The sequence below is a fragment of the Antennarius striatus genome, chromosome 10 (genome assembly GCF_040054535.1).
Source record: "Antennarius striatus isolate MH-2024 chromosome 10, ASM4005453v1, whole genome shotgun sequence".
Taxonomy (NCBI): Eukaryota; Metazoa; Chordata; class Actinopteri; order Lophiiformes; family Antennariidae; genus Antennarius; species Antennarius striatus.
In genome coordinates this window covers 14628839-14641033 of record NC_090785.1, presented here as the reverse complement: position 1 = coordinate 14641033, position 12195 = coordinate 14628839, and the positions used below count along the sequence as shown (strand labels likewise).

The window sequence follows — 12195 nt, the reverse complement described above, 5'->3', positions numbered from 1 at the left end:
GGTTTAAGCTGCATTAATTCAAACTACTTTTATTTGATAGTACTGGGGATTAACTATAGATTTAGTTTTAACTTAAATTTTCTTCATTAATATTTTTTTGGAATCATCAATTGATTTCAGAAAACAGTCTCTTTTGAGTCCAGACGACAACCGACCGGTCCACGCCCCCCTCCCGTTGACCAATCACAGGTCTGCTGGTAGTTAACGCATGCGCTCTACGTCCCGGTCCAGGAGCTTGGGAATCACACAGAGGGATACTCATGTACTGTACTCGGACACACACTCCACCGAACAACAGGCAACGTAGGTCCAACAAAGTAAACAACTTCTTCAACTGAATGTTTATTAAATGTCGCCGCGTCAGAGTTTTCAATTTGTGTGATTTCATGTCGTATATAAACATGTTATTCACTGGCTGTTCCATGTAGCTAATGTTAGCAGTGGAGGTAGAACCCAAACAGAACTCTGACCGCTGAAAATCGGCTTTATAGAGTCCCGTGACGTGAAAACCTGATGCCTTCTGCTCTCCCCGGTCACACATGAAGTACAGCAGGTTCTTAGCACTTCTGAGGGGTTATTTTTATAGATTTGTCATGGAGGTACACGATCCTCTCCTTGGAGCTGCATTTAGCTAATATGACTCATGAAACAAAGTACATGTAGTATAAATGTACTGGACGTTTGCCTTTGAACCCTGTCTTCATAGAGGGAGTGTTTATCTCTGTCAGACTCAAGCTTGTTTTTTTTTTTTGCTTCCTCAGTGTGGCAAACTTTGGAAAGGAGCTACCCAAAGCCATGGCTGCTGCCCCTGCCACGTCCTCCAAAGGCAGCCTGAGAGAGGACCTGACCTGTGTCATCTGCTGCGACCTGTTCCAGGAGCCCGTCATGCTGGCCTGCATGCACCACTTCTGCAAAGCCTGCATCTCTCGCTACTGGAGGGGAACCCAGGGTCCCGTTACCTGCCCACAGTGTCGCACAGAGTTCAGATCCAAGCACTTTCAAGTCAACTACCTCGTCACAGCCATGGTGGAGAAGGTCAGGGTCACCACTTCAGACACGTACATCCAGAACCTGGAGGTGAGTTCATTCCTCAAGTGTGTTTATACACGAACCTGCACTGCCCTCTATGCTTCAACTCTTCGTCATCTGGAACCCGTTATTAACAATTTGACAATCTTTTACAAATAATCTCATGCTCCAAAGTAAACCGTTCGATTACAAATGAGCTTTCCGTATCCTCTAAGTTATATGAAGTGCATGTGTATTGTAGTCTTTGTTTCAGTCGACATCTGTGTTTATTTTTGACTGTTGTCCCATCTTGAACATATCTTTCTTGAACTGCTCAGGGCAAAGTAAACTCTTCACTCCCTTTTATACAATATGACCTTGTTTAAGGAAAATCAAAATACTCTGCCAGTATAATAAAGCCCGTAATTGTGAATATAATGCAAATGTCAAAATTCTTTAATAAATTTGTCATGAAGTTCTACACATACTGATTCAGATTTTTGTTCACTGTGTTTAGTAGGGTTGTTTTTAAATCAGTAAATTGGGACGGTAGGTTTATTCTCTACTTCACATGTTGGATCAAAAGACATTTTTTGTAGATATGAGGTAGAGGAACTTTGTTTTGCTTCCAGAATAAGAACAGGAGGAAACAGCTAGTATAGCTCTGAGCAAAGGTCATAAAATGCACCTGTCAGGCTTACTGATTAACACGTGATAGCCTGTGTGTTTAGTCCATACAAAAGCTGGAATGTAAAAACAGCAAGTCCTGGTTTTAACATTCTTTTGAGTCCAGGACTATTGCTTGCCTGGGTGTGATCATGTCCTGTTCAATACTAGAGGCCTGGTACCCTCACTGCCACAGCCAGACTCCTGGAAATCGTAACAGATTGTCTTTTCTTTTTTTTTTTTTAATCAGACAACAGACATAATGAGATTGTGGCGTTTATTGCAAAGCTGGGTGTTTTTGGTCGCTCAGTAATGGGCATTGTGACCGTTGTTTACAAGTGTTCGACTGATTTCTGCTCTTACTCTGATTTGTTCTGCATGTTGCTGTACAGAAACAACTGAAAGACTCCCTGGAGGACCATTATCTGAAGAAGGAGGATTTAGTCAACAGTATTCGCAGAGACAAAGACAAGATGGATACCATAAAGGTACACTCTAGTGGGGAACTCGAAGGGTAGCAGCACTTTACAGATAAGAATTCTCATGTCTCTCTGTAATGGCTGTTTGCAGTATGTCAGTGTGCACATTCAGGGGTGTTTGCAGATGCTGTAAGTGATATTTTGTGCTTTGAAATGTAAAGTGTAATGGTCCTGGATGTGGGGCCATAACTGCCTATCTAAGCTCTGGATCCACTATGTGAAATTGAACCCTTGCTCCTCCGTATTTCTCACATTTGCATAAGAATGATTCTGTCAGATCTGAATCAAAAGAAAGATCTTTGGTATATTCAACCAAGCCCTTTGAGTTTAGGTTGGTTAATCAATTGAAGGATCAATTTATATGATGTGACAGACTGCACAGACAGAACTAGAAAATGAAACTAAAAAACAGTCGTCAGTGCTGTTTTGTCCGTGCTGTGCTGAATGTCAACAGCAAATTAGTCACTGCTTAAACAGCCTTTAGTTTGTTGACACATAGATCTTTGATGCGTGTGAAGTGTAGCTTCATTACCACTATGACTCCAGTGTAATTTTATTTGTTATTTGGAACTTTTATGAAACACTTGGCAATAATGTACATAATTTTTCACTTCACATAACAGGGATGTTTCCAATAAAGGACTATAGAAGATCACAATCCGGCTCAACACCGGCTCAAGTGAAACTGACCAATCGGTCAATGTTTCTCTAGAAGTCTTTAAATGCCCAGTGGCAAGAGCAGACACTTAAGTTTTAGTATGCATTTGGGACAGGATGACTCCATAATCTGCATTTATTGCACACTATGACACTGGAAGAGGTTATAGCCACTAAAGGAAGCCAATGATTTCATAGATGTTTACAGGGTCTGAGGGCTACTCAGGTCCTGCTTACTTGGGCAGGTTTCACGAACAAGCCCCCATGAACAAATTTGGATTTCTATGACCTGAATTTTAAGACTCTTGAAAAGCAAAAACCAGATGTTAGCTTGAAAATCACATTGGTAGTCAGCAGCATAAATTGTGGAGCAGTAAAGGATGAGAATCAAGTTAAATATTGCGTTGTATTTGTCTACTGTCCCTTCATCGGTGACCCCTCAATCATCATCCCTGCCAAAGCGCATGAAAAATAGTTAGATGAAATTGTATAAACCTTATCTATTTTTGTGTTTTATTTTGTATCATTTGGATTTGAATTACAGAAAAGTGCAACAAACAGTTCACAAACATAGGAATATGTGCTATACAGAAAATAGACAAACTGTAATTGTAAATATAATTGAGCCTATAGCACTGTACCAAAGAACATAAATATCAGACCTCCATTGTTTGAGTGCGACCAGTCTCTTTGCTGATTTATCTGGGCAATACCTCCTCTTCCTCCCATATTATGTCCATCACCCCCTCTCCTTCTTTTTCTATGTCTCTTCATGTCATGTGTCACTTCCTTCCCCAAATTGATGACTGCTATGGACTACTTTTTATTTTATTGTCTGTCAGAGCACAAAGAATGCACAGGGACATTTCATATTTATATGTAAATGTTATCAAACTCCATGGACACAAAATGGCAAATTTAAGCTTTTTAATTAACTTGTGAGCAAGCATGATGGGTGGCCACTATCAAACATAATGTGACCTCGCAGGATCCCTTTGTCAGAGGATTATTCTCCTAGACTTAACAGTGTCATGCTTCAGTGGATTTAGCTGCATGTCTAGTTTATTGATGTAGTTATTCTATATACCGGTGTCTCTAATCTCAATTTTCTTTTTTTTCGTTTTGTATCTCGCTTCAAAGCGGTGATGTATTGTAATTGTCAGTGTTCATGTGTTCATCCGTTCGTCCACCGAATATCTTCACAATCATTGCAGATAGAAAGATGAAACAAAAAGCACATTACTCGGGGGAATGAAAATGAGATGATGACCTTGATCTTTAGAAAGTATTTCATGGTCAAATTTCAACTTTTGTACACTCAGGAACTGGATAAGATAGAAAGACAAGGGAGAAGGCCAGTATGAGTAAGACCGTAGATCAAAGCCACTGCTTTGATCATTGACGGTAGGTCTGAGCACTAGCTTTGATCTTTGACCTGTGCAAGTAGGTCAGGGTAAAATTTTGAATTTGGCGGTGTCGCGGGATGTTGCAGCCGGTGACTGACTTGTTTCTTAATTCTAATTATCCATTCTTGCTCTTACTTTTTCTGTTCTGCAACTGTCACAATAAAGCAATGACCCCTCGGCATGATTCTGATTCTGATTCTGATTCTGATTCTGATTCTAAGCAGAAAAGTACTGTGCTGAGCAAAGTTTTGTTATGAATAAGATGTTTCACTCCAGTCCAACACACTCGAACAATCAAGCAGCCAATGAAATGTGTGTTCTTTTTCGATACTTTTGCAGCAACACAGGGCTGTCAACATAGTCAAAGTCATTAATATTTCATAGGTGGTATAACATATACATATTTTTGGGCCTGTTGTTGGCCTAGTAGCTCATGGCCTCTTGAGAAGTTCAGGTAGGCAAGATAAGTGTGTTTTCACAATATTCTTAAGAGAGGTCAAACATCAAATTGATCCACGGAGGAAAACGCAGTGAGATAAGAAAATCATTGAAGTTCACAACACCGAGTGAGGCAGACTTTCAGAACATGAAAGTCCAAAAATAATGTCATAGTACTATCACTATAAAATCAGACACGAACACTGGTGAACAACTGTTGATTGATTTCATGTGCAGTAGAAAGTAGATTTGAATGTTGTGAGCTGTAGGGTCAAGAGTCCTCTCCCAACAGCGTGGCTTCAGATTCATCCCTCTTAATCTTCACCACATGTCTTCCTGCTTCATGTCTCCCATCTCTGTCTGTAGGGATTCTGTGTGAAATAGGAGGCTGAATACCACCACAGTGAATGATGAACTATTCTAATACTTACTAATTAAAACGAGAGAAAATGATACTGATCATTGCTGTGTACGGAAAGGATTGATATGACTAAAATACTGTATCCCTTCCTTTTTTGCGTGGTGCTTCCAACCTTTATGCTTCTTTTTCTGAATGGAAAAGTACTGCTTTATTGTTTACTTTAGGTATTGTATTCAATTAATCTCTCAATTAATTTTTTGGACTGATTGTGTAACAAAGTCAAATAATCTGATCAGAAAGTCAGTGGTAAAATAGTCTCTTTGCTGTGTCACCATTAAAGAATCTGAACAAAGCTTTCGAGAATATGCCCCCAAACTTTAGCGTTTCTTCCTGTTGCAGAGAGTTGGAGCGGATCTGCAGGCTCGTGTAGAAGGAGAATTCAGAGCTCTTCATCAGATCCTGCACGATGAGGAGACCTATGTGCTGGAGCAATTAAGGAGAGAGCAGAAGGAGGAAATGCACAAAGTACATCACCACCTGGAGTCCATCGAGCTGGCTATGCGGGAACTGGAGGCCAATATCAAAGTGTTGCAGCAAGCTAGCACTGTCTCTAACAACGTTGTATTAACCGAGGTAAGGGCACTGCTAGAAGGAACAGTTAGGTCGTATCTGAAATGAAATACAACACACAGTCTTACCTAATTTGTTTTCATTTTAATTTCCTTCTTTTCAGCTCCCATCTCTAAGGTAAGTGCTCACTTCAGCATGATGAATGATCAAATGTCATTTTCACACCTTTTCATTTTTGCTGATAATTTGTTTTGTATTTGACAGACCATCTGTTCAAGTTGAATTTTCCCAGGAGTTTGATATTGATGCCTTCAGCAACAAGTACATAGCCCCATTACAATACATCACATGGAAAAAAATGGTCAAGTTTCTCAAGCCAGGTAATTTTCCCTTGAATGTGCTTCATTAAACTCAAAAGATTTCAGCTGGAAACTGTTTCTGCCTCAATAGTGAGAGTTATTAGGAAGTAATTAAGAAGTATTACATGAAATAAAGGAAGTGGTAAGAGAATGACATTAATAACACCATTATTCAACTGAAAATATAACTGTTAAATCATATAATCAAAGATATTATCACTGATGTACTTAAATTGCTCCACCTCCAGGTCCCTCCCCACTGACTTTCGATGTTGACTCTGCACACCCAAGCATCTACGTCTCCAGGGACAAAACCATGGCAGTGGAGTGTGATGTTGTGATTCCACATGTGGAGCATAACAAGCGTTTCCTCCAGTGTGTCAACATCGTGGCCGCCCAGGGTTTCCAGTCAGGTCGCCACTACTGGGAGGTAGAAGTGGGCTCCAAACCAAAATGGGATCTAGGTGTGGCCTCTGAGACCGTAGACCGGCAGGCTCGGATCAAACTGAGCCCTGACAGTGGATATTGGACGCTTCGGATGCGCAATGGGAATGAGTACTTTGCTGGCACTCAGCCCTGGACGCGGCTGCATCTAAGCTGTTCACCTCAACGACTCGGGGTTTTCTTAGACTGTGAGGAGAGGAGAGTATCTTTTTACAACGTTGAGGACATGACTCTGCTCTACTCGTTCTCTAACGGGCCGAGGGGCAAGGTGTTCCCCTTCTTCAGCCCGTGTATTAGTGATGGGAATCATAAACCTCAGCCGATCAGACTTCTCCACTACTCCACTGTTCGTTTTTCTGACTAGAACGGGAGCAATCATGTATGTAAGCTAACCGCTCACTGAGGCAACAATGGCTCAGCCTTCGCCTTATAGAAAACCACACTGTTAGCATCACAATGAGTTTAAAAAAGTATATCTCATATTTTCCATGTTTTTCCAGACGCTTTCATTTTTCATCTGAATCACGTAAGAAATGCTGTGGACATTGCTCTATTCACCAAACTCATTCATTTTACACAGGAGAAATAGGCAGAAACATACAAAATGAACCTTCAAACATTTGGGTTGAATGTAGTGAAAGTGAAATCTATTGTGATGAGCTGGATCAGCCATACCTGTCAAACATAATAGACTGACGTGGTTCTCATTTCATAGAATATCATAAACAATTATTTCTCATCATTTCTTTTTTATGCTGGTTTGAAGGAGATTTTTTGGAATCACTTCTGAATTCATTTACTTTGATGTTTGATATTTAATTGAATCATGTTTTGTACAAAGTTAACTATTATATTAGAGGTTTTCACCTGATCAGAGAGATTAGTGTCTACGTGAAGCTTTACAGCATCTTCTGAGTTTGTAGGTCTTTTTTCTTTGTTTGTAATTTCATTTTCATCGTCATTTTTGTTTTCATCACTAAGTATAATAACTCAAATGCTGTTTGCTGGAACATTTTTACTTTTCTGTCATTGCATGTGAGATATGTGTAACCTTTCCCGATAAAGACCCAAACTGCTGATGTAAACAATAAACCAAATCACTTTCTTATAACACATTGTCTTTGGTCCATTTCTGCAGCTGTGACACTGACCTCAAGTAAAATGATGACGTTTGTTATGAAGCATCATCAAAGCACATTGCACAGCTATGAACACTTATAAATGCATGAGCCAACTCTGACACTTAAAGAGCAAGAACTGGCAGACTTGGTTATCTTTGCAGACACACTTGCGCCCTGATGTCCTGTTTCCTCTGTTCAGGTGAAAGGTCAGATAAACAGTGTGACAGTGGGGATTCTTCTGGGTTGCTCACACCTCTCGTGGGTATGCTGAAGCAGGATGCTGCTTCCTCTGCTGCACTTTGGAAAGGTGGCATGATGGACGGCAACAGAGGGGGGTCCACCGTTTTCCTGTACAGCAACTACATGAAATTAGTGCTTTTGTAACACTTAGCAAACTGAGATAAATGGAGTGGCTCTAGTCAGACACTAAACTTTTTCGTTGAAATGTGACATTACCATATTTTTGTTCAATTAAAATTTTTGTTTTATAAGCTGGTAAAATGAAAGTTACTTCAATCGCTATGAATCGTCAGAGACGTTTTTCTTAAGAGCAAGTATAAGCAACTTTTAGTTACAACTTTAAGCATCTTTTAGCTATTTGCTGAAATGTTTTTTGTCCTACAATTTTAATCCATCCTGAGTACTCTCATGAACAACAGACAGGCAGCTATTGCCAAGTAAAATAAGCTCTACCATTCCAACAAACATAGCAAATAGCAAATGGATGCTCCTTCAGGCATTTTAGGAGACAACAAGCAGGAGTCAAAGCACTGTGAGTTTTATATGATAAGAGGAGTTTTATATGAGTACAAGATGGAAGACACTATGACGGGCATTACAACACATGCCACTGCCACTCAAGTCCTTGAATACAGCTTCAACAATTAAGGTGGTACTGTCAATATAAAAGGCAGATAATGGTACAGTGCTTGTGTATAGTGCTGGGCATTAAACACAACAAACAAAGCACCCATGTTGCTCAAGAGTTTCTGGTGAATACATTTTTAAAGGTAGAGCTTCTGTCAAAGATGATTTCTGCTTGAAAAGGCTATACATATATAAAATAGAATTCATCAAAGAAAAACTTCTTCAAGGAAAATAAAATGTGAGTGAACATAAAATGAAGCTTTTATATTGAGGTGAAAAGTGATTGAAAATCAGCCATGTGAAAAAAGTAATTGCTCCCTTCCCCTAATAACTGGTTATAAAGCTCTCGGCAGCAGCATCTGCATTCACACATTTGCCATAACTGGCAAAGAGTCTTTTACATCACTGTGGATGAATTTGTTTCACTCTTCTTTGCAAAATTACTTCAATTCAGAAACACTGGAGCCTGGACTGCCTGTTCAGGGTCATGCCACAACATCTCAATCTGATTTAAGTCCAGACTTTGACTAAATCTCCTCAGTTTCACAGCTTTCTTTCAGACATAGATTTGCTGGTGTGTATCAGATCATTGTTCTGTTGCAAATGTGACATGAGCCTTTGTGTATATATCACAACAGTGGTTTCACCTTGGAGCTCTTTCATGGATGCCATTGTTGCACAGTCTCTTTCTTACTGTGGTGTTATGAATGCTGATCTCAACTGAGACAAGTGAGACCTGCAGGTCTTTAAATATTGGTCTGGTTTCTTTGGATTCTTAGTGTAATTTTAAGAAAGGCCGGACTGATCATCACAGCACAAGAAGGTGCCCTATGCACAAGGACCAAAGAGCGCCAGAGTCCGACAGCCTCAGTCCACAGCACAGCTAAGCTACTGGCCATTGTAGTGGACTTATATTTTTTAGGGCAATACTGTATTTCCTTTTTCATAATAAGAACACAAAAAAAGCAAATTAGACAAAAATCTGATGAAAATATTTCACTATACAAAATTTATGAAACTGTTGAACAAAGAGCCACAACAGCCACACAACAGAAATCTGTCATTGTCGTTTGTCTTTTCATGGATACATCACTTGGTAGTTTCCCTAGGGGCCCTAAAGGATCCCCAGACCCCAACCTAAAAACCATTAAAGCAAAAAACAAACAAACATTGTTGTTGGTTCATTCTGGGAAGCGAGAGAAATGCTCACTGCTTCATGGGAAGTAGGGGATATCCTAATCCAAGGTAGCATCATTTTTGGGTTAGTCTAATACAGTTTTAATTATAAACTTAATCAAAAATGACATTGTTTTGTCGAGACATTGTTTTGACTGAGACTGGAAGATGGTTCCACAGAAAATGTCTAGTTTTGGCATTTTTATTTTCATGATTGAACAGAATGTTCAGGCATTATAGAAGAAGTTCTGTTGGCCAGCTGCGTCACACCCAGGCATTAACTTTATGGCTGAATGGTATATATTTTTTATGTGAACAGCTCCCCTCCCTCTGGTCAGGCTGGCTGTGAACATGACCTAAAACCAAGGAGGAATTTTGGCGCCTACATCAAAACCAAACAGTGAGCATGTCTTGAAGAGCTACTTCAAAGCAGCCGGACTGCAGAACACTGATGGACCCATGGGCATGGACCTCAGTGACTACAGGCCCCACATCCTTCCTGTGAGTACCATGATCTGTAATGTGTTTCCTGACCTGAGGATGGACCTGGATGGACTGTTCAAGGACAGGTCCTTGAGTCGTCGGTTGCCCCTCTGCATCCAGCAAAAATTATGTAGTGAAACTTTTTCACCTGAAACAGCGGGGGCGATCATTCTATCCTGAATGGGGTTCATTGTTTTCGCTCACTTGAATCTGAATGGCTTTTCTGATTGCTTTAGTGTGCCGTTTTATTATTATCTCATTGGCCACGCAAGTCATCTGACATTCTCTGTTTTATACAGTCGTAGACGTCTGTTTTATACCGCATGGGCATTGTTTTTTCCAAACTATGAACAGGATTCAGTGTGTTTATTTTCCCCTGAAGCTGACAGCGCTGTCAGGCTGAAACCAGGAGAGCGTTAATTACAACCATTCAATCACAACATTCTGTTGTAAGGTCAAAGAGCTGGACTGCCGTAAGGGATCTGGTGGGAAACACATGCCCGTAATAACATGTAATGATACTTTGACTCCTGTTATTGCACACACTTCTGAATTCCGGTTCTCAGTGGCCCAGAAGTCGTTGACGATAACAATCAGATGGAGAAAAACAATACTTTTTCTCATACATGTAATCGACAGCTGTGAGGTGAGACTGATGATTTACAGTGATGACTCTTGAAGCAGCTTCCATTAATGTTGCTAAAATTGATATACATGTAAGTACAGATCAAGATAAAGCACATTATTGATTTTACAGCAATTCTATGGAATTTGAAAAAACAGACGTGTCTGTCTTGGATTGATTTCAGCTACTGCCTTGAATGGACTTTTTAGCTTCTGACTGGAGGCTGTTTCAAAATTGCATTTAAACTCTGTGTGTGTGTTTGTGTGTGTGTGTGTGTGTGTGTGTGTGTGTGTGTGTGTGTGTGTGTGTTTGTGTGTGTGTGTGTGTGTGTGTGTGTGTGTGTGTGTGTGTGTGTGTGTGTGTGTGTGTGTGTGTGTGTGTGTGTAGGTGTGTGTAGGTGTGCGTATGTGTATTCAGCAGCTCCATCTGCACACCTGTTGCTCCCTCAGATGTTTCATTTCTGAGTGTATACGGTACACGGGTTTTCAATTTTCAGAATCCCTCCCTGTAAAATAAAACCTGGCTCAGTATGGGCATGTTGAGCTCATAGTACATGATTTTTGTCCACTCTGGTGACTCCCTAAGGAGGCTAAGTGTGTGGGTGGATGCGGTTAACAGGGCTTGAAAACGAATGGGAGAACTCCCTTTAGTCTTAGAGGATTATTCTATGCAATTATTTGGAAAGTAATTAGAGACTTTTTGGGGAGATTCTCCCAAGACACCTCTGTTCAGCTTTAGTAAGAAGAATTTGTATTCATAAGCACAAAAGATAACTTTCCTTAACTCAAATTAATGGTTGACTTTTGACCTGAACAGATAAATTGCATTCCATTATAGTATCTGAAGACTCGTGGTAGATTTATTGTTCTGTGGATTAAACAGAGCTTACCAAAGGAAAAAAAATACCTATTTATTCTTCTTCTATTAATACTCATGAGGCTGTGTCATTCTTTATGTGCTTTGTGTCCACCTCATTTGGAAAGTTGCTTTATCCCCAATATGAGAATTACCTGCTGCCTTTTGCAAGGTCAGGAGGGATTAGAATTCCTTGAAAAATCAATGAAATAAAATCAACACTAAACTTTTTCCATGGGAGCAATAAATGCAAGCCCACAAGCACTACAAAGAAACATTGATTTTCTAATCATTGGGTTTATATGATTCGTATTATATACTCAAGGACTTAAAAATGCACCCCCCCCCCCAAAAAAGACAACCCCAAACTATGATGAATGTCATCAAGTTTTGTCAACTTGAACTACATTATCTTTTTTAGTTGTCTTAAATACAAATATACTAGTTTAATGCAGACAAACAACAGACAGAATATTCGTTCCTGGCTCGACCGTATTAATGACAATCAGGACATTTGGCTGTTTTTCCTCGGGAAGGCTTCCATCCGACTGCCATTACAGAGACCACGGCGTCCATCCTTGCCAAAATAGGAGTCATGATGGACTTTCCATGACTGAAGTAGTGTGTGTTTTCAGTTCAGTACAGCTGTCCTCTAACCTAAACCCACTGTAAACCTGTGG

General features: G+C 40.0%; 1 protein-coding gene across 1 annotated transcript; it reads left to right on the top strand.

Annotated features, from left to right (window-relative positions):
* The first annotated feature begins 225 nt into the window (after positions 1 to 225).
* trim105 (tripartite motif containing 105) lies at positions 226 to 7501 on the top strand. Its single transcript, XM_068325831.1, has 7 exons — positions 226 to 303; positions 762 to 1077; positions 2067 to 2162; positions 5415 to 5648; positions 5749 to 5762; positions 5850 to 5965; positions 6193 to 7501. Exons 2-7 carry the CDS (start codon positions 796 to 798, stop codon positions 6750 to 6752), a joined length of 1302 nt encoding a protein of 433 aa, XP_068181932.1. The 5' UTR covers positions 226 to 303; positions 762 to 795; the 3' UTR covers positions 6753 to 7501.
* Positions 7502 to 12195: the final 4694 nt, after the last annotated feature.